The sequence below is a fragment of the Haemaphysalis longicornis genome, unplaced genomic scaffold (genome assembly GCF_048455015.1).
Source record: "Haemaphysalis longicornis isolate Haplotype H1 unplaced genomic scaffold, Haemaphysalis longicornis Haplotype H1 scaffold_2, whole genome shotgun sequence".
In the NCBI taxonomy this organism is placed as follows: domain Eukaryota; kingdom Metazoa; phylum Arthropoda; class Arachnida; order Ixodida; family Ixodidae; genus Haemaphysalis; species Haemaphysalis longicornis.
The window spans coordinates 65,574,732-65,601,604 of record NW_027526295.1 but is presented as its reverse complement, the minus strand read 5'-3'; the positions used below and the strand labels follow the sequence as shown (position 1 = coordinate 65,601,604).

Below are 26,873 nucleotides of genomic sequence, written 5' to 3'. Positions count from 1 at the left end.
AACGTGCCCTCATCCCGACGATCCGACCCAGACCTGACGAGACTCCCGTACACGACGACAGCTATACGCCGCGACGCGCACCCGACCGGACCGACACGTCCGCTGAGAAGACGATGACAACGACGACGCACAGTGCCCGACCGTCAACACGTACAAGCAGAGATACGACGCCCCGACGAACCCGGAACTCGAGGAAGACTGCATCTGACGTCAAGGTGTCCATCGACGGCTTTGACGTAGTCGCCCTCGTAGACACGGGAGCTGACTATTCGGTAATGAGCGGACCATTTGCGTCTAAACTGAAGAAAGTTATGACCAGATGGGACGGTCCGCACATACGCACAGCAGGAGGCCACCTCGTGACGCCAAGTGGAACGTGCACATCGCGCGTCACCATAGACGGCACAACGTACCCTGCGGCGTTCGTCATTCTGCCTAACTGCTCCCGCGACGTAATTCTTGGAATGGACTTTTTGATGGACAACGGTGCAATAATCGACCTGCAGACCAAGTCAATAACTTTTTCTCCCAATCACTCCATGACGCCGGAACCGAACCCCGAACGACGTGCTGCTGTAAGGATTGCCGATGATCATGTCACCCTGCCACCCCGCGCAAGCTTGATGGTCGCAGTCTACTGTGAAGATGCTGCTCCTGACGTCGACGCTATCGTAGACACCGATCAAAGGGTGCTTCTCAACCGTGGTGTGTCGGTCGCAAGAGGCATTGCGCGCTTCAAGGAACACCAATCCCACATTTTGGTTACGAATTTCACCGAGGAGTACCAGCATTTAAACAAGGGCGCGGCAATTGCATTCCTCGAAGAAGCGCAAGAAGCAAGTGACGTGATCGCGGTCGCCGACTTTGAACGCACACCCGTAGAAACCTTCAAGCTCCCGCAGCCTTTCGACGTGAATCCGGCGCTACCGCAAGAACAACGGAACAAGTTATTGGCTTTGCTGCGTCGCTATAGCGAATGTTTTTCGTCGAGCGCAAAACTACGTCAGACCCCTCTAGCGAAGCACCGAATAATAACCGAAGATGGAGCCCGACATACCCGACAGTCACCGTACCGCGTCTCTTCACACGAACGGGAAGCCATCCGGACTCAAGTCGACGACATGCTCAGCGACGACATTATACAGCCCTCGAAAAGCCCCTGGGCTGCGCCCGTCGTACTCGTAAAGAAAAAAGACGGCACATTAAGGTTTTGTGTTGACTACCGGCGACTGAACAAAATCACGAAAAAGGACGTGTACCCCCTCCCCCGAATCGACGACGCCCTCGACCACCTCTGCCACGCGAAGTACTTCTCATCGATGGACCTGAAGACCGGCTACTGGCAAATTGAAGTGGACGAGAGAGACCGAGAGAAGACTGCATTTATAACCCCAGACGGTCTATACGAGTTCAAGGTGATGCCGTTTGGGCTGTGCACAGCACCAGCGACGTTTCAAAGAGTCATGGACACTGTGCTAGCTGGCCTTAAGTGGCACACCTGCCTCGTATACCTCGACGACGTAGTGGTATTCGCCCGGACTTTCGACGAACACCTTGCAAGGTTGGAGTCTGTACTCGAGGCCATTCGTACGTCGGGGTTGACGCTGAAGCCTGAAAAGTGCCGTTTCGCATACGGGGAACTCAAGTTCTTGGGCCACGTCGTCAACGCCGCGGGAGTCCTACCTGACCCGGCAAAAACTTCAGCCATTGCGAACTTCCCAAGGCCGAAAGACAAGAAGGGCGTGCGAAGATTTCTCGGGCTGTGCGCATACTACCGGCGCTTCGTCGCAAACTTCGCACACATTGCAGAGCCACTCACGCGCTTGACGAAAGATAGCACCCCTTTCAGCTGGGAAAACGACCAAGAAAAAGCATTCTGCGAGCTGCAAAAACGCCTGCAAAGACCGCCCGTGCTCGCTCATTTCGACGAAAATGCCGAAACGGAAATGCACACGGACGCCAGTGATATAGGCTTGGGTGCCGTCCTTGTCCAAAAGCAAAGCGGCTGCGAAAGGGTGATCGCCTATGCCAGCCGTGGTCTGTCGAAGGAGGAGAAAAACTATTCTGCCTCTGAGAAAGAGTGCCTGGCTATTATATGGGCGATTTCAAAATTTCGCCCATACGTGTATGGACGGCCATTCAAGGTTGTAACAGACCACCATGCGCTGTGTTGGCTCGCCAATTTGAAGGACCCCTCTGGCCGTCTTGGGCGGTGGAGCTTACGCCTGCAGGAGTTCGACGTTACAGTCGTTTATAAATCCGGCAGGAAACACTCCGACGCCGACTGCCTGTCCCGCGCCCCCGTCGACCCACCACCACAAGACTCTGATGAAGACAGCGCGTTCTTCGGGATCGTGACGGAGAGCGACCTAGCCGCCCAGCAGCGTGCCGACCCCGACTTACGCGTCATAATCGAGTACCTCGAGGGATGCAACGTTGCCGTTCCTAGGACCTTCAAACGCAGCCTACCAGCATTCAGCCTGAGAAACTCCGTTCTCGTGAAGAAGAATTTCAGCCCCGGAACAAGAGCGAATTACCTTCTCGTCATCCCCGCGGACCTTCGTGACGAAATTTTGGAAGCGTGCCACGACGACCCGTCTTCCGGACATCTCGGCACAGCGCGCACTATTGGAAAAATCAAGGCGAGGTACTACTGGCCCGGCCTTACCTCTGACGTCACCCACTACGTCCGGAGCTGCCGTGACTGCCAGCGACGAAAAACGCCGCCGACAAGACCCGCCGGACTTCTGCAACCGATCGCCGTCCCATCGAGACCATTTCAACAGATTGGAATGGACCTTTTAGGCCCGTTCCCTACGTCACGATCACAGAACAAGTGGATTGTCGTAGCGACAGACTACATGACGCGCTACGCAGAGACCGCCGCTCTTCCGAGGGGGACTGCACAAGAAGTGGCAAAGTTCTTTATAAGCCAAGTTGTGCTGCGACATGGAGCCCCGGAAGTCCTAATCACCGACCGCGGAACGGCATTTGCTGCGGAGCTGATGCAAGGAGTATTACGCTACAGCAACACGGATCACCGAAGAACGACGGCGTACCACCCCCAAACGAACGGACTAACAGAACGTCTGAACAAGACAATCGCAGATATGCTGTCAATGTACGTTGACGTTGAACATAAGACTTGGGACGAAGTGCTCCCGTATGTCACGTTTGCGTACAACACGGCTATCCAGGAGACGACGCAGCTGACGCCATTCGAGCTTGTCTACGGTAGAAGGCCAACTACGATGCTCGACGCCATGCTTCCGCACGTAGAAGACGACGACCTCAACGCCGACGTCCACGGATATCTTCAACGTGCGGAGGAGGCCCGCCAGCTCGCTCGAGTTCGTATAACGGACCAGCAGCTGGTGGATGCGGGCCGCTACAACCTCCGACGCCGAGACGCCGAGTACCAACCAGGGGATCGTGTTTGGGTTTGGACTCCCATCCGACGACGCGGACTCAGTGAGAAGCTCCTGCGACGGTATTTCGGACCCTACCAGATTCTACGACGTGTCGGCCAACTTACCTACGAGGTGATCCCCGATGGTGATTCCGGAACATCACGACGACGCACGCGGCCCGAAGTCGTTCACGTGGTTCGCTTAAAACCTTTCTACGGACGATAACGAATTTTATTTTTATTTTCGGACTGTCGCTTATGTTAGCATAGGGTCGATGCACTCTTAGAGGGGGGGTAATGCCGCGAACCATACATTGGGTTTGTTTATTTGTGTTTTGCTTTTACCGCCCGGCTGCGCCGGTCTGTGTTATCTCTGCGCCAAGGGAAGCGCGTGTTCCATTCTTTCTTTCTGTGCCGCATGTGTTATCTGTCGTGATAGGGAGAGCATTCCGATATAACGTGAACAGCCCAGAATAATCTTCTTGGATCTACTATGTTCTCGATGTGAATCGACGTTTCGAGAACCACGCGCGCCGAAAGATAAAAAGCCTGCAGTGCGGACGCCGGAGCATTCGATTCTGCGACGCTCGCTGACGCAAGTCACTTTGTTGACCGCTGCTTCGCCGCCTCTGTATTCTTTTGAGTTGTTAGGGGAGCACAAGTTCGCTCCAATAAACTTGTTTCTCCTGCAAGACAACTGCGTTGTCCTTGGCTTCGTGACAATATTATTGCACAGTTCGCTTCCTTCACTCAACAGAATACCCTGGCTGAAATATGAGCGGCCTGCGACGCGAAGAACATAGTTCAATTGGATCGCATTTATCGCGCAGACGGAGCAGCGCGCGGAGCGGCACTCAGCAAATGGACATCAGCGTGACATCACTCCAGGAGAGGAAAAAGAAGTGACGCGACAGCGCTCGTCAAAAACTCGTGACGTCACTCCACGCGCGCGGCCCTACGAGCGGCGAGCGGGCGCAACACCCTCTCAAGCGGGCGCCGGTGACGTCCGCACAAAGCGGTGAGGTCAAACCGGGAGGCTGTCATTTGCGCCATTCGGGATGACAGCGCGGGCATTTGAAACAAACGATTTTCAGGCTGTTCAATGTAATTAACTATCGCGCGCTGAAGTATTTGAAGTGCTGTTTCAGGTTCGCCAGACCATTAAGCATCGATAAAAGCAATAAAAGCGTAACATAAAATTTTCGTGTCAGTGCTCCTTTAAGGAATGCTTGAAATCACTTCTTTCCAAGATGCTCCCACTTGCAATGCCTTCAATATTTGCAATTTCGTAGCCGAATCCTTTGCTTCGTACTTCACCCTCTTTGCTGCTAGGGCTGGGGCAGGAGAGGCAAGAGAAGCCATCCCAGCGTCGCTTGCGTGGTGGTGATGTGCAGATAAGCAACAGCATGCTACGGGAGAACAATCCGGCTCAACCGCAATGCGAATGTGTTAGGCACACAAGAAAAAGAAATGGCAAATCCGTCGGTTGCCTGTTGCCGATGACAGTAGCGATCAACTGCCTTTCATTTTGGTTGTAGTGTAAACCAGTGCCATGTGCGTGTGTGTGGGTTTTTCTTTCTTTCTTTCTTTTTTTTTTGCCTCTGAGATGAAAAGCTTATTTTAAATCTTGGAGGCTACGATCCGATCTCAAAGTTGTTCAGGTGCGCTGTTAATTTCGCCTGCGAATTCAAATTTATATTCGAAGCACGGCCACGGCGGAATCCACTGCTGCTTCCCCATCGCGACCCAACCTCAGGCGGGAATTTGAATTTACAAGAGCGCGGTCGAAGCTGTCTGAATTGATTAGAGTTTTCAGTCATAGAACATTGCACATTTTGGGCGGGACCAAATGCCGCATCCCAATTAACCGAAATTCTGAATTAATAGGGATCGAATTAACGAAATTTTATGGTAGTACCGTTGGACACCACTCTGAAGTTGATCAAAGTGTTATTTGCCCATACCCTCTGCGGTACATTAGACTGTGCTTTATAAGCAGGAAAGCCTGCTGATTTCACGCGATATTGCTTGGTTGGCACAGCCAAATCGTCGGTCAATTTTTCTTTTTCATAAGTGTGTTAGCCAAATGGGAAGTAATCTACTGTGAACTGAGCCATTCCTATGAAGAAATGTCCAATTCCCAGTCACTTCTTCCTGGTGTTCCATTTGAATTCAGATATGGATATCATGCTTTCACCTGTACTTCCCGTGTGACAGAACTTTGAATCCTTCTGTCAACCTTTGTATTTAGACTATGGCTCAACTCTTAAGCCAGAGAAGCAGTTATATGTCACAGCTAGCAGCAACAGCAGCTAATTTCGAGGATGACGATGTTCAACACCTTTGCATGTGGTCCGGTGCACACTAACTTGGAGATGAAACTGCACTGTAGGAAAGTGTTCTCTAAAGTCCCTGTCATGCCCTTTCGAATCGCTCCATGGGACGAAGCAGAAGGTGACTAGATGACTCTCAAAGTGGGCACCAATGCCTCGGAGAGGAAGGCGCTCACCTCGGCCACCAGGGTGAACCAGCCGTCGCTGGCGTCGGTGGAGACGATGAGGCCGTGGCGCTTGCCCAGGGAGCTGAGTACCGCACCTTGGAACTCCTGGGGCGCCGACACCTCCACCGTCATCACGGGCTCCAGCAGGTACCAGCTACCGTACTCGTACACTGCACCACCCACAGAAAGTTACCCTCTCGAAGGTCTGTACAACACTTGGCGGGAGAAGCTCAGTGCGCTGCTGCTTCTTTCCTGAGCGTTTGTACCTATGTTCTGTCACAAACTTCCTAACTCTTTCGCGATCGCATCATAGGCCATCATTCATGGCTGAACGATGATTTTCAAACCACCCGCAAAAAACTAAAAACAGCGTTAGTCGGACAACTGCCGCCGTCTGACGTGTCCATTGGACACCCCTTTTTCAGTTTCGTTGCCGTTTGTTTACATTTTGCTTGGGTAGGTGGCATTGAGAGTGAAATTTGAACCCAAGGTAGCGGCGAGTTGGGCGAAAATGGCGTCCTGTTTTACTGCGCGCTCCACAAAGGTGGACAGTGGTTTCAGAGACTTCAGCCACTGCTGCTGCTGATTTTTTTTACCTCAGTAGCAGTGATGACTTCAGAAATGATGTGGATTCTTCAGGTTTTAGTTCTAATGAAGACTCTCTCATTCAACAGCCTCAGACTTCGCCAGGTGCTGCCAGGGAAGGTTCGTTTTTGACCTCGCAATGTATATATAAACAAAACGTGCCTAATATCTGACAACTGCGGTATTGCTTTCACGTGTGGGGTCCGGACAACATGCGGCAGGAATATTTTGCCAAATGCACCGTACTATGCCGCTGCAGTAATAAGGATTTTCTGTAAGAACACAAACAAGCATGCTTGGATGCTTTTTTTAGAGAGACCGACTCTCAAATGGCTTCGCAGAGTCACACAGCCGGTTAGGTTGGTGGGCCCGCAAAAATCCAACACTTGGTGCACAGCACTGTTGTATATATTGAATAATAGCTTAAGAACAAAGGAACATTTCATATATCTTAGAATTCCTAAAATAATTCTTAGGCTCAGTAAAATCGCCTATTTGTGTTCTGTGTATACCTTTTTTGCACATTTTTTTTTGGTTTCGTTGACCAATAAACTCTCAATGACTACACCTTTCCCAATACTGGTGTTATGTGTTCGAAAGAGAAATATATAGGTAAGCTAAAATTTCATGCATTTCAGAATTCAGAATTTCAGAATTTCAGAATTCTGATTTTCTACAATTTTCTACAATAATTCTGAAATTCTACAATATCAGAATTATTTAAACTCTAACTCGCCGCCCTGAAAATCAACAGGCAATGCAGCCACCATTGAATCCAAAACATAGCAATGGCAAACCAACATTTTAGGCTCCACTACATGCCAAAACAGAAAACTGTACGAGTTGGTATGTTACTAAAAATAATAAACAGAGCGAAACAACAAAACACAAGAAGGAAAGTACAGACTGACACAGCACTGCAAAAAATGAATACAAAAAAAAATAATAACTGAGAAAGAAACAAAAGAGTGGTCTGTGGTGTCCTTCCAGCTTTTTCAATTAGCAGAAACAGACGAGCAAAGGTTCTTTCTTGATGCTCACCCTGCTTGACGGCCCCCTGAGCCGCCAGGATGAAGGAGATGTCGTTCGAGTCCACCATGTGGTGGTCACCTGCACACAGAGAAATGCCACCACACCACTCACGCCGGGTTCTCCAAAAAAAACAGCTATCAAGTGCACGGGCTCCTTAGATGAGCCTGCATAACTGACGACAGCTGGATGGTTTAGAATGGCACGGTTGGTCTCATGAATGTGCGGAGATGCGCATTTCAGCAACCATTCACAATATCTGTAGCTTCCTACTAACAACTGGTGTTAGTCATCAGCTTTACCATAAAAACCACAGGACATGCAAAATGTGCAGCAAGTTGACCTAAATCATACCATCTGCTCAAACAGTGGAGGCCAAGCACCCCATGCATGACGTAGCAGAAATTGCAAGTTTACTTCCAACCTGGTGCCAGCATTCGTTTCTCTTTATTTTTCTGTCTACTCCATCATTTCTGATCTCGAGTCCAGAATAAATGGCATCCCAGGCATTGTTGAAAGCTGGTATGCTTATTGATGTAACCGTTTGATTGATTGTAGGGTTTAACGTGCCGACGCAGCGCAGACGATGAGGCGCACTGTGGTGGACCCCGTATTAATTTTGACCACCTGGGGATCTTTAACGTGTGCCAAAATCCCGTACACACAGGCGTTTTCACTTTTCGCCTCCATCAGAAAAGCGGCCACCGCGGCCGGGAATCGAACCCGCGTCCTTGCGCTTAGCAGCACAACGCCTTAGCCACTGAGCCACCGCGGCGGGTTGTTGATGTAACCAAGCAAGGGCACCCTGACTTCTTGATCCCAACAGCGCGTGACTCACCGTCGACCAGCCGGAAGCGGACGCCTGCGATCTTGTGGCCCGTGAGGCAGCCCTTCTCGCACATCATGCGGAACCCCTGCGTGCAACAATGAACATGCGAGTGAGGACAGAGGGTAGACAGACTGCTTTGAAACAGAGGCTGTCAGCAGTCGAGACAAGACAATTCTTTGTCGAATAGATTAAGACATTGCACTCACACGAGGCTTTTCCACACCACGCATGACTGATAGCTTTCTCGACACATTTTTGCTGTGCCTCCAAACTGCATGAGTCCTGTGGCACAATGGTGCGTTCTGTTCACTAGCTCCATCCTCAACATGCCCTGTACTCTTGTAGCCGACTATGTCATGCCGACGCTGGTCTGCCCCATATCCAACTTGCAGGAGGATAACGTTGCTCATGTTAAAGGGGCCATGAAGACAAAATGCGTTTGGTTGATTAAAAATATCTCTTTGTTAAGATAACCATCATACAGCATTATTGCAAACTTCCAGCTAATAAGCTAGACATTAGAGAAAGCACAGCCACTTCTCGGCAAAGTTAGGTAGCTGACCTAAGCTACCACCAAAAAATGTGACTGGGCGATTGTATACTGGGGCCTGTATTTTCATTTGATCACGTCACTCTTCAATGTTGATGTGCAGTTAACACATTGACAACTATAGCTTTTGTGCTGTCCTCTATTGCATCACTCCTGCCCATATTATGTCACCATAGCCCGAAATTTCAGTCTTGCAATGTTTATTGTATTTTTTTCAGTTAAAAGTGCCTCTCATGGCTGGAATGGAGCTCAATGAGTCCCGAAAGGCTATCTTCTAAACTGCATAAAGTTGTATTTCGTCTTCATGGCCCCTTTAATGGCCTTAGCCTCCAACAAAACATTTTCTAGCTCTGTCTGTCTCAACATGACTGGTCGCAGACATCTTGGGAAAAAGCATGAAAAACGACTACACGTAGAAAAGAACAGAACAGAAAAGAACACAGAAAGCGCGCCGTCCTGTGTTCTTTTCTACGTGTAGTCGTTTTTCGCGCTTTTTCCCAAGATGGTCGCAGACAATCAATACATTCACCATCATATTTCACACAGGCCACCATGGTGTTAACATTAGCAGCTAAATTGCTAATATTTCTTACTGCTCATTTCCCTTTTGCGACACACAAGGCAACATTTACCCCCCTAAACATTGACACCCTGCAGATCAATGCACTGTGCTCAAGCACAGTGCATTGTTCGAGAAATGTAGGAGGCATTTTTTTTTTTTTCAATGAAAAGAAAAAGGTACTGTGGGCAGCCGAAAATAAATCGTTTCTCCTCAGGAACAATTTGCTAGAGCACAGGTTGGTTGCAGCTTCTGCAGCCTGCAGTAGTAACAACTGTGAGACACATCTGCAGGAGTGAAGAGGAGTGGATGCAGGGTGCATCCCTGGGGAATCCCACCTTTTCAATGGCAGGCACAAAGGTCTTGGGGACATTGGTGCCAACAGTGTCGTCCTGGAACAGCACCAGGGTGTTCTGTTCCGGTGGCAGGGGCTGCAGACAGGAAGGCGTTGTTTTGCATTGTGACAAGGAAAGATGCCGAAGCAGTGCAAACAGCGGCTCTACTCTTCAATCCCCTCGTTTTCCCTTCCCCTGCGCTCTTCCAGGGGAGCACATCACTGGCAACACAGCAAGAGCTTCACTAACTGCACAGACCTTGCCAGCTCAGCTTGTGCAACCAATCAACTTTTACACAAGCTGTGCAAACCACTAGGTGAGGCAGAGAAGGCACGCAAAATGGCAAGACTGTTTCTACTATGCACTGCCGAGCCAGTTTGCATGGTGACAAAAACAGAAGGGGGGTGGGGGGGGGGGGGGGGGGGCTCAAAAATACCTCCGGATTGGTCAGTTCCTGGACGACATGATGACAACTACAGACTAAATGATGCATTGTTGCCCAAGCCTACAGGCTTTGAGGCCTCTCAGCCAAGAAAAAAGAATGCAAAGCAAACAAGTCTTAGGGCAAGTGGGGGTGATTATAACTACACACAACAGAAACAGCCACTGTCTTCCATTTCAGCAACTGGAATCGCAGGTTTAAAGATGAGGAACCTGTTTTCTTCTTCTTTTTCTTTTTTTACAAGGCATTCATTTTTCGTTGGACAGCAGCATGGCTTTGTGGCTTTCCCCATCACCGACTGTGCAGCAATGACACTGATAGGGGGAGGAACACTGCACAGAGCCAATGGGGTGCAAGCGCAGACACAACCCCATGAGAGCAGGCACCAATGCCCTCCAAAGGTTCTAAGGCAAGGTCGCAAGAGGAGAGAGAGAGAGGGAGGAGCCCACCTCGAGGTACCCGATGACCCGGCCGTACTGTCCCGAGCCCCCATGCTGCTTCTTGTGCAGGTAGTCGAACTCGCAGGGAGCCGTCAGGCACTCCCGGAATGCCACCTTGGGCTTGCCCAGCACCACGGGGCAGTTGTACTCCCGGGCCATGCGCTGCACACATTGGCAAGAGACCACCCCACGTTAATTCACCCAATGAACCGCTGCGGTCAGCACAAAGACGCAAAGTGCGCCGCCTTCACAGACGACCACACTGCCTTTTCCACTCTAGAAAGACAACTTTCTAGTACGATACACCGCACCATGATGATAGTATAATACTACAAAGCACCATGATGACAGTACAATAACAAGCCTTTATGGTTTGCTTATGAACATACAGGGCACTTTGCTCACAGACGTCGCTATAGACATGCAAATCCGGCATGTGCTATTTTAAACATCTGTATGTCCGAGGTGCTGCAAAAGAAAATGCTTTTTTGCGCGATATTCCTTGCTTTTGCCAGTTGCCTTCAAACATTCACCAAACAATAAGCATGTCGTTCAATTCACACGTCATCAAATCTCAATGAAAATGTCTCTTTGCTGCTCCTGGAAGGCACAATTTGTGAATGTAGGAGCTGTAATACCTTGTTAATCAAATCTGCAGCAAACCTACTTTGCTTAATTAAGTTAGGGAGGGAGCCAAATGCAAGCATTTGAACAGCACATTTGAAAAACAGATGTGCTGGACAAAAATATGTTACGTTTTGAAATTCACTAAAATGGAGGTTTAGTAGAGTCGAACCCTGCAATAACGAATCCACCAGGAAAAGCCAAAAAATTTGCTTATGCAGGAATTTCATTGACATGAGAATGTGACATAAACGACAAGGAAATCATTTGCAAACCGAAAATTTATCTCCGAAAGTCAGTTATAGTATTACTTGTGAGCCTTACCTTGCAGTAACTTCACAGCTCAGCTCTCACACTACAAGAAGTGCTTCATTGCTGGTCGTGTGCGCCTAAGAACGACTGAATTGCGTCAAGCGCATCCAAAACATCCTGCGGGTTTGCCTTCTCTGCACGTTTTTTTCCCTGGTCCTCCGCACTGGGTATGTCCGAGCATGAAAGCCAAGTCCAGCTATTTCTGTTCACAAACTTCGCCAGGCAGTGGGACCTCATTGTTCCAATGCTGTCCACAAAACTAAGTCAGCACTGCTTTGTTGACTAAAGAAAGGCCACAGCCGACACTATTTTGTTTTGCGCATGTGCGCCGTTAAAGAGTGGCGTCCTTGCTTTTCAGAATGGTAGAGCGAGCTGCGGCGGTTCCAAACTTGTCGGTGCTATCCTCTTTTTGGGCCACTGACTTCGGCAATGATAGCTGCACTATCTTGTAGCGATAAAAGCTTCTGCTATTTCACTGAGAACAAACGTGCACACACAAAGAACGCCTGTGCGCTGTTCAGTGGTAGCACGCCGTAGCCCAAGCCAAAGGCGTGTTGTGAGTCCCCATGTGTTGCCCTGTGGAGGTGGTGCCGCTGCGAGGCTGTCTCTATGGTTGCCTGTTGCACGCGTTGCATGGTCTTTTATGTAAACAAATATGACGGTGGCCATGCAAGCGCTGTGGCAGAAGTTTATGCATTTTGAGTGCGAAAAAAAAAAAATGCATTGGAGCACTTTTTCGACACCGTTAGCCTCAAATGGGTTGGTAAAAATCCAACCGAACTTGTTGCAAATTTCGGTAACGCGAGATCGCCTTCCAAAAACATTTTGTCGCCGCGAGATATGAAATACATGGACTTCTAAGGACATTTGCCGGGGAACCGAAAATATTTCGTTGCCACGGGAATTTCGTACTCGCGAGATTTCATTATCACGGGGTTTGACTGTATATGCTATTTATTTATTTGTTTGTTTGTTTGTTTATTTATTTATTTATTTATTTATTTATTTATTCATTCATTCATTCATTCATTTATTTATTTATCCCAGTACCCACAGCACCTGTTTGGCATTACAGCAGGGGGGAAGCAGTACATTTATCATTGACAAATGAAAGCAGTTAATACAGAACACATGAAGAGAACAATTACAGTTCAAGGCAAACCGCTGACACAAACCAAGAGCAAGAACCGTAATTGTATACGCGACAAAAACAGCAACAACGACAATAAAAGATAAGCAAAGCACAATCGTACATGCACGAAGCCAAGCAAAGCGGTTCTAATGACGCAAGTATCAAAGTAAAAACAGCATGTGCAAATGGAATCGCACGGCTGAGGCAAAGGCATCGTTTGAAGATAGCGCTGCAACATCACGAGGCAACCTGTTCCATTCACTGACCGTCTGAGGGAAAAAATACAAAAGAAAAGCCCGTAGTGGATGAGTGGATTGGATGAGTGTTAGTTGCACGTGGAGAAAAAACAGAACTGATAAATAGGCTAGAACAGTCTACCTTATCGAAGCTATCATAAACAAGAGACCCACTGTGTTCTCGTTATCATAGAAAAAAATACCTAGTTTGGGTTTCTTGTGGAACTTCATTCATGTGTCATTAAATAATAGCCAGTGACCCAGAGTGTTGTAAGAACGTGCAAGGTTATCTGGACTGCATTTAACAAAACTCACAATGTAGCAAAATCTTCCTCTGCATGTATTACGCCCACGTTTCCATGCATAGGGTCATGCTAGATCTGTCCAGTTGGTTGCACTAAACTACCCCCCGAAGGCATTGTAGTCACCCAAGAAACATCACCCAGGTGGTGCACCATCCACCTCTTTGAACGCCACATGACACTGTGCATGTGCTTGCGTTTTGCATAGCACTCAGGCCAACCAGAACACCTTTCGACAGCAGGAAAGTAGAAACCAGAGCACGGCCTACCTGAGCGTAGATGTCCAGGTGCAGCTCGCCCATTCCCGAGGCAATCATCTGGGTGGGGCAAAAAGCAAGGGGAGGCACTGTTGGCACATGCCGGGAAACAGCAGGGCATACATACTGTGCATTCAGGACAAGCATTAAGAGACAAAACAGGAGGGGAAACTCCGCTGCCTGGGGTGGAAAGATAATGCTCTCACAAGGCTTGCTGCTGGTTAAGCAAGTAACATCTGTTGCGAGAAAGGAAACAGCACGGCCGCCGTGACCGGTGTTCCACGTACAGCTGAAATGTGGAGCGAATGTGGCCACTATTACTTTTTCTGCCACTGCAGCTGTGACACTTTGTAGTCCGTGTTAATAATCTTTGCAACATTGTCCGGTTGCTCACCTGCAATGAGTGTTTCACCTCACACTCTTGCTCCATGACTTAGGGACTTACAAAATTACAACAGGCAGTTGAGCGAAATGAAGTACACACATTTCACACGTAGCCAAACATTATTTCATTTAAAAAAAAGCACTCTAGATGCAAAGCTCACTCCCATCAATCCCTCGGTTTCACTGCACCAGCTATAATAATGATTTTCAAACCATCTGGGATCTGTTCATCTTGTACTGCTATCCTTCTTCGAAACATTCCCTGTTTCAAAAAGCTCATCCTCATCGCAAAAGTCAATGGATGTCAAGCTTGCTAGAAAGCTCCCCATTTGTGTTGCCCCACGTTTTGCGTTATCCTTCCCAGCATGCAATGTGGTAGTGCATGTAGTAGCGTGCAATGTCACGCACTAGGATCACTGCCAACAATTAGAAACTGACACCTATCATGAACATTGCGTACACTTAACAAGGCCTCTTCACACTGCGGAGGAAGACACCCCAGTGAAAGGCAGAGAGAATCTCTTCTGTCAGCAGACCCCTATAGGTGGTATTCAGTGAAAAGTTTAGCTGTCAATTTCTTCGCTTGGCAACACTGAAGTGGCCACGGACATGGCCGAAGTACCACGGACATGGCGCGGTTTGTGCAACTGCAGCCGCACGCCGAAGAAAAAAATAACACCGGAGTGCGTCAGCTGCTCCGTTTCAACCCAATTCTCAACGGTGGTGTCAACAGAGTTGTTGTTAATCGCACTCAGATTAGAGTTGAGGCATTACTTTGCGTTCGGCGGGCTGGAACTTGTAATGTCCAACCCATATCATGCGCTTAGCACGGACAAGTACCGCCACCCCGCGGAGCCCGACGTAACTAGTGACGGCGCACTCACATGGTTGCCTGCATGCGTGCCTCGCTATTGAATACAGGCTATACAATGAGTAAGCACGGCGCCCTCACATCATGTAATCATTGCCAATGGCACTGAGACACAAAAACCAAGGAACTTTGGGACATAACTTCTTTTTAGAAAAAACTGGTAAAAAACATTGATTGCAAGCGCAGGCGGTGCTTCTTTTCATGACTGCTTCTTGTTTCAGAAGTGAGACGACCAACAACCATTTTCTCACCATCAGAAACTGGGACAATCATCCCCCTCGCACTGTAAAAACCCACGCATCTTACCAAGATTTCTTTTATTCACATTTTACCCAGGTCAGATTTGTGCCTCGGTATTATGTGCGGATATGAGCGATTTGCTATTCGTTTTGTTGCGGCTGTAATTGCGACTCTTGGCCCATTTGTGGCCCCCACTGCTTTTGCTCACTGCCACCGTTCATAGACCACCCAGGCCCACCAATTCAGGGGCATGAAAATTGCTGCAGAAATAACATGCACGAGACACTGTCCTTTGCAAGCAAAGACAAAGACTCGTGCGCTGTACTGACTGCATCCCAATGGCTACCATAATCTTTTCACTGACCAAAGGCACAAAGAAAAAAGCACTTGCACATAACCGGAGCATCTCAGCCACTGAACATGAAGAGGAGGTAAAGAGAGCAGCTAAAGTCGTAAGGAGCAATGAGCTGGCTCCGTTGTGCACCAGATCGTCACTGCCATTCCCTGACATACGGCTGCTGCTCTTTTGCTCTTAAGCATCAACACCCAGCGCAAAAATTGCACCCCAAGATGAGCGTGGATTTCCGCATTTTTCATCCTTCCAAAATCTCCTCTCAAACTATGTACAGGCCCGTGTTTACAGCACTTTTGTTGTCACCGCTGCTGAATCACTCTTTGCAAGCGTGGAAGCATGTCATGGCGGTGGTGATGCATGCATAGGTATGCCCAACCATGCACTTGAACATGGCACATGTGATGTTCTACGACAGCGGAAAGAAACAAAGTTTCCGAGGATGCCCCCTTTTTTTTTTTTGCGATGTGCAATTAACACAAGCTCTGTGTCAGACTCGGACCCACCTCCTTGTTGTCCGAGTCGAACTTGACGTGGAAGGTGGGGTCCTCGCGGCAGAAGCGGTTCACCGCCTTGGAGAAGTTGTCGCTGTCCTTGTTCTCCTTGGGCCGGATCGACATGGAGATCACCGGCTCTGGCACGTGGATCGACTCCTGCGACACACGTGGCGCGAGCGGGCCGCATGAGCGTTCTGCAGTGAGCACAGACAGTGCAAAGCATGGGAAGGGAAGCACACAGCGGGAGCTCAAGTGACCACATCAGCACTGGTCATCAGCTCCACCTACAGCTCAGAAAGGGGAAGAGGAGGAGACTTTTTCTTCAAATCATCGTCATTTTCTGTCACTCCCTGCAAGCAACTGTATTTACTGATTAGCTGTACGAACTGCAGTGGTGCGACAGCCCAAATTAAATTTGGAGCAATTTTTGGAGCAAGAAAATCGTGGTTTTGGTTTGCAAGCAGAATTTGCATCCTCAGAATAGAGGCAGTGTAGCCGGGGCTCCCGGACTAAGGAACCACACCCATTTCTCTGTGAGATAAAGTTCTTTACTTCTGCTACTACTACACAGTGGGGCGGCTAACATTATGGTGCAACTAGCAGCAAACGTGTGCACACAATGAGCTTGTAAGTAAAGCAAGTGTCACCACCACTTTGGTATTGAGCGTACACAGTGCACACAGCTGAGGTGCACGAACGACATTCAAAATGAGAGAGGAAACCAGCCAGTGCCTGAAAACAGACATGAGCACTAGCCCCTGGTTATGGGTCCAAGCTCCGTTTGCAAACGTTTTGTACTCACACCCAAGATAAATGCATTGTCAGGTAAGAAGGTGTCATTACTGTCCCCGTGCGTATGAACTACAGTAAAACCTCGTTGCAAGAGACACTGTTACAAGAGACACTTGGTTGTAAGAGACATTTGAATGAAGCCGGTTTGGTTGGTTTCCCTATGTTCGACACGTTAGCAACATTGCGTACAAGAGACCTTGGTTACAAGAGACACAACATTGCGTACAAGAGACCTTGGTTACAAGAGACATGTTTCTTGGGTCCCTTGAGTGCCTCTTGTAACGAGGCTTTACTGTACTGAGAGTGAACGCATGCTGATGTGTGCGGTGCCGTCGATTGTTCTTACACTGTTGTGTGCAGCAGAAGTCTGTTTTTTGACAGTGAAGCTGTTTAGCAAATCGTTATTTTCGTGTCCGCAGGTAAAAATACGAAGAAAATGCCGTGCATACCAACTTCCGGGTAATTGGCCACGAATGCTGAGCATACCCACTAAGGAAGATTGGCCAAGATTGGCCAAAATGAGCGCACCCACTTGAAGAGATTGGCCAGAATTGGGGAAGAAAAACAAATCCAGCGTTTGCCGCAATCGTGGCAACACCTGCCCGAAATGAGAAAGGCGTGTCATAGCGTACGCCCCTCCAAGGTGATGTCCAATGATTATCACTTCCAAAAAAAAAAAAAAAAAATGGAGGAAGCTCTCACTTATAGCAACAATGATGGAGTAAAGGATGTTGCAGCAGCGAAGAAGAAGCAAATCTACTGCAATCGTGGACTTAAACCGTCGTGACGGTCATAAAAGTTGCGTACGGCTTCACTACCATCACGTTTTACGCTTTAATGCGAGCTTCCTTCATCTTTATTCGATTAAACTATCAGTTGTTGTAAGCGCTTGTCCATGTTATCCCATCCTGTCCCTTGTTTGTGCGCATCAAATGCCAAAGCAAAATTGGCTGAATCTCTCGGTCGTGGAGCCCTCACCATGGCCAGCTTGAGGTCGGCCTGCGAGACGAAGGTGTCGCCCGAGGCGCAGTCGACGCCGAAGACGGCGCAGATGTCCCCGGCCAGGGCCTCCGAGACCTCCTCCATCTCGGAGGCGTGCATGCGCACCACTCGGGGCACCCGCACCTTCTTGCCCGTGCGGGCGTTCCACAGGGTGTCCCCCTTGCGCAGCCGCCCCTGGTACACCCGCAGGTAGGTCAGCTGCCCAAAGCGGCCCGCCTGCGGTGGTGTACAAGAGAAGAGGACGGAGCATCATCTGTTAATTAAACGGACGACACTTGAGGCTTGGTCACCTCTTATTTTAAAAAGAGGCCATGCAGACAAAATGCAACTCTGTCTCGTTTAAAAGAACCAGCCCTTGGTAACTCACTCAGCTCCACACCAGCCACCAAAGACACTTTTTTTAATCGAGAAAACGCGAGCAATACTGAAAGACTCGAGTTTTATGCTACAGTGACATTATCGGCTGGAGTGACTCAAAAATATGGGCCAGCACTACCAGTGTGCTAACTGCATGTTAGCATTCAAGTGACACAACCGAACAGAACCAGAGGCCCCACTACAACTGCGCAGTCAGGCTTCTTCGGGTTGGCGGCCACCAATCAGACAAAGAGGGTTCTATGACCCCACAGAGACGTCCCCAGAAAGTGGCCGGGGAGTCACCACTGCTTGATGAATTTTTAACAGCAGAGACATAACAGCAGAGACATAACAGAGAGATTTTTAGTCCGACACAAAAGACAGAAAACCCTGAGCGCGCGTGAGTGCGTGCCTCGCGGCAACAGCCCAGCATCGGCCAGGCTTGTGCGTGGGCTTGCGTCACATAAGGAGCTCTTGCCTTCTACGTCGTCGTTGCGTAGCGACCAGCATGTCGACTGAAGACAACGACAACGTTGTCGCATAGCGATCGAAGACGACGACAACGAATCTCCCAAGACATCCCTGCACAATCCACACGTGGAGACAACCACTGGACCAGCTGACGAAGAAGTGGAGTTCTATCGAGGCGAGGACGCGCTACAGAGGATTTGCCCTGCACGGCTGTGATGTCGGAAGATGACAACGATTGCTACTGAGTAAAACACCGTACACACTTTAATCGTCTTTGCTTCCCAGTGCCGTCCAAAACAGCTTTGCACTACTGGAGTCCGGCTGCTCCTTCTCAGCTGGGATACGTTGTAAGTGTGGGGAGAAGCTGATACCCATGCCACACGTACACGAAAAATGACGTTAAGTGCTTAATGCCCGAAGTTTTAACGCCATTAATTCACTGCTACACCCAAAAATCTAATGCCATTTGCTCCAATGTCATTTGTGATTGAAGGAGTTCTGCACAACTTATTCGCTTTCACGAACGCCTTAAATCTGCCTACTCTCGAACGCGATGAGCCCCAAATGAAACCAGCGACACTCTCAGCACCATGGTGTTGGCACGGAAATGTAGCTGAATTTCGAAATAAGACGATCTTTTGTGCCCTTTTGGTGGAGAAGTTCTGAAGAAGACAAAGTTCACTAAAAAAGCGGCAAAAGGCAAAACATCGTGTCACAGCTAAACCTCGATATAACGAAGTCGTACTTGCGGCCGAAAATTTTGTTAAATCGAGAATTTCGTAAAATCGAGGTTTCGATTTTACAGTTAATTTAACCAGTTATTGAGGTTTCAAAACCTTGCCCATCGCTCAGAAACAACTGATATGTAGTTACCTCTCCACTTAAAGCGAAATTTGTACTAAAACTGGCCGCGAAAATTGCGTGAATTAAGAGCTTCAACACTTCGGCAATGGAATTCGGATAGCCGACAGTAGTTCGTGTCGTCGTAAAACCGGTGCTTTTTCCGCAACGCCTCATTAAATATGATAGCAGACTAGGTTTCCACTTTTTCTTTTTTTCATTTCGGTCACTACTAAACGCCGCTGTTAGTCAATTGAACCCGCGTCCATGCCCCGTGAACTTCGCCCCGGCGAGGTTCTGGTTCGAAGTTACGCCTCTTTTCGTCCGTTCAGTGGTAGTCTTAGGCGCGGCGTTGAGGGGTGCGGCGGGCCAGCAGCGGAAGGGTGCTATAAAGCTTTCGAAAGACTTTTTTCATGCACAAAGGCTCTGCAGTATGGGCGCGTGATGCAACCACCACACTTGAGATAAAGCCATGATTGAGAGTTGAGCGGAGTAAACGCGGACCGCTTCACTTTGTGGAGCAGCGCTTACGTGCTCCCGCTAAAGCGGAAAGCTTACATTAAATATCTTCTGGCCAAATTTGATTAAGGAATTACTTTTATGCCCGCTGAGCCCTAAAGAAACCAATTTCTCTGCATCGCAGCTGTCTAATGAACACATTTTGACCACGTTCGGAGAGCAATTTATTGCCACCAGCACTCGATGTTCAAGCCGTAGTAAAGAAGTCCGTAAGCAGTGCTTGGCGTTTCTTGACCAGGGCGGGCTTTACGTGACGCTCGTATGCTGACACTGCTAACAAGGCTTGCTCTTAAACATTCGCGTGCGCCTACGTGCCTCCGCAGAACCTCGATGGCATCCATCACTTCGGTGGCCTTTGGTTTCACCGACACTTCCTCAGGCTCTAGTTCGGAACACTTTTCTTTCCCTTGGAGTGCTCATGCTGCTTATAAGACTCATCTAATGATGGACGAACAAAATATTAATGTGGTTATCAGAGAGCACAACCTAGAGCAGCTGCACCGTGAGCAAGGACGCGTAGAACAAAACACTTGAAGTAGGCTTCGGCAGCCTAAACATAGAGGGTGCTGGCGTAGGCAACGATGGAGACGTCAAAATGGTGGCTGCACTATTAAACCGTCCATGACCACTAGCGGTTTTTGAGCAGCTTCTTTCATCGTTTTTAATTGTTGTGAACCGCACAATTCACCGCTTTTCTTCCATTTTAGCATTTTAAGAGTTAGTGTGAGTGCTGAATGTTTTCAATGTAGGCTCTGAGAGGCAAAATAAAATGTGCCTCGACCGGAATTTCGTTCTTCCTTCCTCGCCATGACTTCGTTAAATCGAAAGCGGCGCACAAAATTACTTCGTAAAATCTAGATAAAAATACATGGATTTTGCAAAATTTTGATAGAAAACTTGAAAAAATTCGTTATATCGCGAATTTCGTTATATCGAGGTTCGTTATATCGAGGTTCAACTGTACTTGTAGTTTTGAATTTTTCGAATTTGGCTACCGCTGGCAGGCAACGGCAGCTCCTGAAGCCACTTTTAAGAACGGCTCACCCCATTTTATAGAAAACACTATTTCTCATCGTGTTTTCTTTCACAAAACAACATCTTTAAAGGCCAACTGCACTCAAATTTCACCCTGGCTAAAGGCCTTTGAAATGTATAGTAGTTACCTTGAGAACTACTGCGACGCGAGCGGTAGCTCTGTGCAATGTGGGGTTATTCAGTTTCGGGCACTCAAAATAGCGCCCATGCAGACGACAAAGCACCTGCCGGCGTGTCGCGCAAACAGCCATTTAGCGGAAGTGACATGCCAGCCGTCAAGGCTGATCGGCCTGCCTCGCAGTGGGAGAATCTAGGAAACTCGTATTTCGGGCCGGTACGCCTGGCTTTCATGGCTCCGAAGAGGCTTCGCTAACCGTCCGCTTCTCTCCTTTTCGAGTGTCATCGCGACATCACGCCTACGCGGTGTGCTGCTGTCGGAGTGCATGAATAGTGTCGTGCTTGAGGGACAAGCGCTCGCTTTTCCTCGCGCCTCCCATACCCCCGCACGCGTGCGCTCACACTCTCCTCCTGGCTGGCCAAGCCGGCCGCGTCGGCCGGTCCGCACAGCTCGCGCCGTCAGGCCAGGTCGTCTGGCCGTTCGCGCAGACGGCTGATACGTCACTTCCGCCTGCCCATAATGGCCGCGTTTTGCCCAGTTTCGTTTTCAAAATCTTTTATTTTTGCTGGTCGCCTGCGGCGTAATTACGCACATTTTAGGCGTCATACTTCGTACATCGCAGTCTGTTTAGTCGTACTATGCAGGAACAGTGATTTCGCGCGGTTGAAATTTTGAGTGCAGTAGGCCTTTAACCCTTGTTTGACGTTTTTCCCTACGTTAGAACTTCTACAATATGAGTGCATTTCTCTTTTTGGTCATCATCGCCATCATGCCTAACACATTCAATTCCTTTGTGTTTTCGTGTGTAGCACGGCCCGAACAATGCCATTCAGTATCTCGAGGCCTTAAACACCTGTTACTCACCGTCATTTTTTGTGTATATGTAACACGGGTACACGTCGACCCCCAGCTCTACTGTTTTTCCAGCCTTGCACCACTAATGCAAGCTACACCAATTTTTTTTATACATATCTCAATAAAGTGTGCCATAAAATGGGCATGAGTCTTATCGAGACAAAGTAGTCTTTCTAATGAACCAAACCTATATTTTCCCTTCATGGCCCTTTAATCTAAAATATCGAAGCTCTTTTGGCTTTTTAACTGGGGACAATGCTTTGCTTCGTTAAGAAAAATAAACCTGGCATCCCTCTCCCCCATTTCCTACCCCATTTTTTCGCGATGTAATTACAGAGCCTGCGGTGCATTCACACTTGCTATGAACTTACGGCGTAGCAAATACGAATAGCAGGGCTGTGCAGATAGTGATTTTTGCATTCAAGGCGAATTCAAAGCAAATTATTAGGGGTGTGCGAATATTCGAAACTTCGAATATTCGATTCGAATTTTTTGGTATTCGATTCGATTCGAACGACACTTTTATTGTTCGAAATATTCGAACCACCCAAACCAAACAAAAAATAAATTCAGAGCGTGTCTGTATCGGTGTTTATTTACAGTGGACTCTCGATGATACGATTCTGGGGGTGCGAATTTCAGGATGATACGAATTTCCGAAAAGTCTCGGCGAAATTGCATCGTTTGCAATGGGAAAAATTTTGGCTGTTACGAACGGACCTGCGCGGCCCGGCGGAAGATACGAACGAGCCGGCAAGGCACCTGACTGCCGAACGAGCAAGTGACGGCTCTCGCTCCCCAGTTTGTCACTCTTTCTCCAGATACGGCCAGGCTGTTGTTTTCTGCTCGCGAAAACGCTCTGCGCACGCCCAACGCGCTGACACCGCCGCGAAACCACCCCCACGCTGCGCGCGGCACGGCCGGCGGCGTCAACATGGCGTCGGCTCCAGCCGCGAAGTGGCGCGGGCGCTCGAGCGACCGCTTCTAACCGCTCTTTAAAATGCGGCTCAAGGGAGACACGAAGTTGCTTGTGCGGTAAAGGAGCTGATAATGCATGCGAAAACAGTACTATAAAACATCATCTGCGCCGCTAGTGAAAGCGCCCATAAAATATTTGCCCGGGTGTTAAGCCTAACCATCTCTGGTGGAGCCAAGCCGGCTGTCTCGATCTCATCGCAAGTAGTCAGGCTCCTCCATTCTGCCGCACGCGTCGTGCGTCATTTTCTGACCGAATTAGGCGCTACCGCGGGCGCGAAATCGTCGATGTGGGCGTGAAAATACAGCGCTCGCAGAGCCGAGGCGAGCGAATCGCGTGCAAAAACGCACCATGCGGTTCACGCTTGGCTGTTGCGGCGTGTAGCGAGCTTGGGCACACCGAGTGAGGAGACGAGCGCGAAGCTTTACGTGCTCCAGAAAGGACTGCTTTGCGACAAGGGGGTTAAAAAAAGCAGAAAAAATCACGAATTTCTTCACGCGAAAGTAGGAATAGAAATAAATGAAAACTTTTTTTCAGCGCTAAAGTTTTTGGTCTGTGTTGGTTCATACGAATTTCGGATGATACGAATATTTTTCGCAGTCCCGCGAGATTAGTATCATCAAGATTTTACTGTATCAGCGCGCGGCAATGTGCACGGGCTCGGGCATGCCAGCTACTAGGATCTCAAGTGAGCGGCTGTTTTCGATATCTGGTAAAGTGGTGACGAGCAGGAGGTTGTCACTGCTCCCCGAACATGTCGAGCAGTTAACCTTTCTCCATGTTAACATTTAAGTGAGTGCAGACATTAACCTGTGTAGTGCAATGGTATTGTGTAATTCCTAATTTTACTTTGTGTGATTTGTTGTGCAATAAAGTTGCAGTTTTTGTGTCTCTAGATGGTGAAAACATTAATTTTACAAAAAACAATAAGTATTCGTATTCGAAAAATATTCCATTCGATTCGAACTTTGTTTTTATTATTCGAATTCGCTTCGAAATTTAAAAAATTGATATTCGCACACCCCTACAAATTATGATTCAGCTCAAATTGTTTCAAGTCCAAAATGACTTATTTTTGAATTGAACATCAACCTCCAGATATCAGCCTACCTCCCAGCAGGAAACACAGCTCTGCTGAATCTGTAGGTAAAAAAAAATTTCATATTAACTGACAAAAAATTCACATTAACATGATGTGAGAAGACATCGCACGTCCGTTTCTCTTCCCTTCAACCTTTCTCAACCACACACCATTTTCACGTGATGTGCAAAAACACACAACACTTTATTAACTGCACCCAAAGGCTACTCAGTAACACCCCACCCCTGGCTGACCTACCCCAACCATATAAAACGTCCGTCCACCTCCCAAACCTCACCCCCAACCCTTGATCCTCAAAAGTGCTCAGTTAGCTGGGCTCCGCCTGAGACCTTTCCCTTCCCTTTCCAGCACCTGTGTCAACATAACACGAACAGCCCTCCTTGGACTCACCTCCAGCTTGAAGGCCAGGGCGATCATGGGGTGGCTCCCGTCCCGGGCTGGGCTCATCACCACCTTCTTCACCTCGGCCCTGCACACAGACAGGACGGGCAATGGGGGAAGGCTCAGGGGAGGGAACACGACATCCGGCACTTGGCAACGACGACCTTTCAGAAGAGCAAGATGTGCAAACGTAAGAGCAGTTCTTGAGACCTTTGACAAGTCCAACTAGAAGTTCAGCGCACCAACATGGTAAGAACAACATTGCAGGGCATTCTTCGCCTCTCATTTGACCGAAGTTTGTGCTTTTTGAAGAAGAAAACTGCTGTCCATCCTCACCCTCGCCTCGTCATCACTCTTTTGCAACTTGTGCGAGATTTCACGGCATCAGCACAGCCCATTAGAAGCTGTTTTCACCAATGGGGTTGCTTACCGGAAAAAGTTATGCCGTGGCAGGACCATGGAATCATCGCACAGGACCCTGAGCACTGTCAGTGCCCCAAATACAATGAGGTGCAGGGAACAAGAGTGTCAGGGATAAGTGAGCTTTGAACAGCAGCAGTTCACTTTGAAAGGGGCCATGAAGACAAAATACACCTTTGCTCAATTTGAAAGTACCACACGCCGCGGTGGCTCAGTGGCTAAGGCGTTGCGCTGCTGAGCACGAGGTTGCGGGTTCGATTCCCGGCCGCGGCGGCTGCTTTTCTGATGGAGGCGAGGAGCAAAAACACCCGTGTGTACAAGATTTCGGCGCACGTTAAAGATCCTCAGGTGGTCAAAATTAATCCGGAGCCCTCCACTACGGCGCGTCTCATCGCCTGCGCTGCGTCGGCACGTTAAACCCTGCAATCAATCAATTTGAAAGTATACCAGCCTTAGGCAACTCACTCTGCTCCATTCCAGCCACGAAAGAAGTTACTAGCCAGAATAAACGCCAGAAATATCGAAAAACATCCTGATTTAGAGCTACAGTGATCCAACATGACCAGTAGGGATGCATTAGAGGCCAGCATGAAAAGCATGGTCACGTCTGCGTTCACTGCACATTAATACCCGTCACACGGGCACTTTCAATCGCGATTGAGTCGATCTGGATCGAGCTCGATCCGGATCGGGCCGCTGCTACACGGCAGTTTCAATCGCGATCGAGCTCGATCCCGCTCGAACTCAATCCTGGTTTCTCAAGCGCGATCGAGGCTTCCAAGCGCGATCAAACGAAAGCGGTGATACTCTCGTCCCCGCTCAGCAATGGCACAGAAGGTAACAACTTCAACTAACGCCGCAGATTGTGTCAAATAACTTCACCGAAATTTGCGTTCGGTAACATTTACATAGTTACATATACCTACGACCACGCAAAGTTACCAGACGCCGGCCGCAAGTATATTGTTAACGCCATCTGGCGTACACGAACGCAACCGGTGCAACTTCTCTATTGCGATTGAAACGTGCCGTGTAGCAGCGGCAGTGCGTCGAGCGCGCTCGAAAACTCGATCACAATTCACTTCAATTGCGATTGAAAGTGCCCGTGTGACAGGGGTATAACAGTACTCAAGTGATACAAAGGGAACCCAAGGGAAGGGTAACTACAATCACCCAGTCGTGTCCCTTGGCGGTGCCTTTAGTTGGCGGCCGCCAATCGCACATACAACATCCTGTGACATCGTGGAGAAACAGCTGGAAAGTTGCTGGGGGGTTGCCACTGCTTCATCTGTTTTCCTTAATCTCTCCAATATTTATTTGCAGTTTACGAAAAGATTGGCGTCACTTTCATCACGAGGACAAAGCAGTTTTTTTAGTGAGCAAAACTTGTGCTTTGCCCTCATGGGGCCACGCAGACAAAACACAAGTTTGGTTCATTCGAAAAATTGCCTCGTTAGAATCATGCTGACCCCACTTTTAACACACTTCCCTCAAATAAGCTATATAATTAGGAAAAAAGGGAATGGCCATGCAACCCACAAGCTCGTTTCCCGCAACAGAATCTATGATGTCATTTGTGCCAGGCTCTGCAATTGGTTGAGGCCGGCAAAGGCAAACGCATATTAGGCAGAGCTTATAAGCTTTTCGAACGAGCTGCTTGAGCTTAAATGCCATGCATATTCATTTCACAGCAGTAAAGACTGTGAAGTAAGCAACGAAAGTTACGAAAATGCACGTAAGCATAGAAGTACCGATGCGCACTGCTGTTGGTACTGGGTGCGCTATGCTTATTTTAGCTGCACAGCAGTCTGCCGCTTTGGAGTTGTCTTACATGACCCTGTTTGTGGAGGATACCCCATGTTTCACAAAACGATTACTTTCTACAGTAACAAAAACAAGCCGTGTGCAAATGCGGTCAACAACAAAGCAACGGCAATGGATGACTATGGTAGCGCCATCTGGGAGGACAATCGGCTCGCAAGGCTGCAGAGCCGAATGACGCACTGGAAGTTCATTTGAATAGGTGAACTTGACTTCACTGCTTACGTCCCGAAAACACACAATTTAGCGGGAGAATCAGTGGCGCAGTGATGTGATTGGGTTGAGTCATTTTGGAGCAG

The 26,873-nt window shown here is 48.6% G+C and overlaps 1 protein-coding gene across 1 annotated transcript in view; it reads right to left on the bottom strand.

The window, feature by feature from the left end:
- Positions 1-26,873, bottom strand: part of LOC144168948 (elongation factor G, mitochondrial-like) — a 57,046-nt gene that overhangs the window by 4,736 nt on the left and 25,437 nt on the right. The window contains exons 10-18 of the mRNA XM_077697945.1: positions 24,343-24,421; positions 17,656-17,895; positions 15,895-16,041; positions 13,554-13,601; positions 10,688-10,840; positions 9,800-9,892; positions 8,362-8,437; positions 7,536-7,604; positions 5,919-6,079 (exon numbers count right to left, since the gene is read on the bottom strand). Of these exons, the coding sequence (XP_077554071.1) occupies positions 5,919-6,079; positions 7,536-7,604; positions 8,362-8,437; positions 9,800-9,892; positions 10,688-10,840; positions 13,554-13,601; positions 15,895-16,041; positions 17,656-17,895; positions 24,343-24,421 (1,066 nt within the window). The remainder of the gene's footprint in view (positions 1-5,918; positions 6,080-7,535; positions 7,605-8,361; positions 8,438-9,799; positions 9,893-10,687; positions 10,841-13,553; positions 13,602-15,894; positions 16,042-17,655; positions 17,896-24,342; positions 24,422-26,873) is intronic.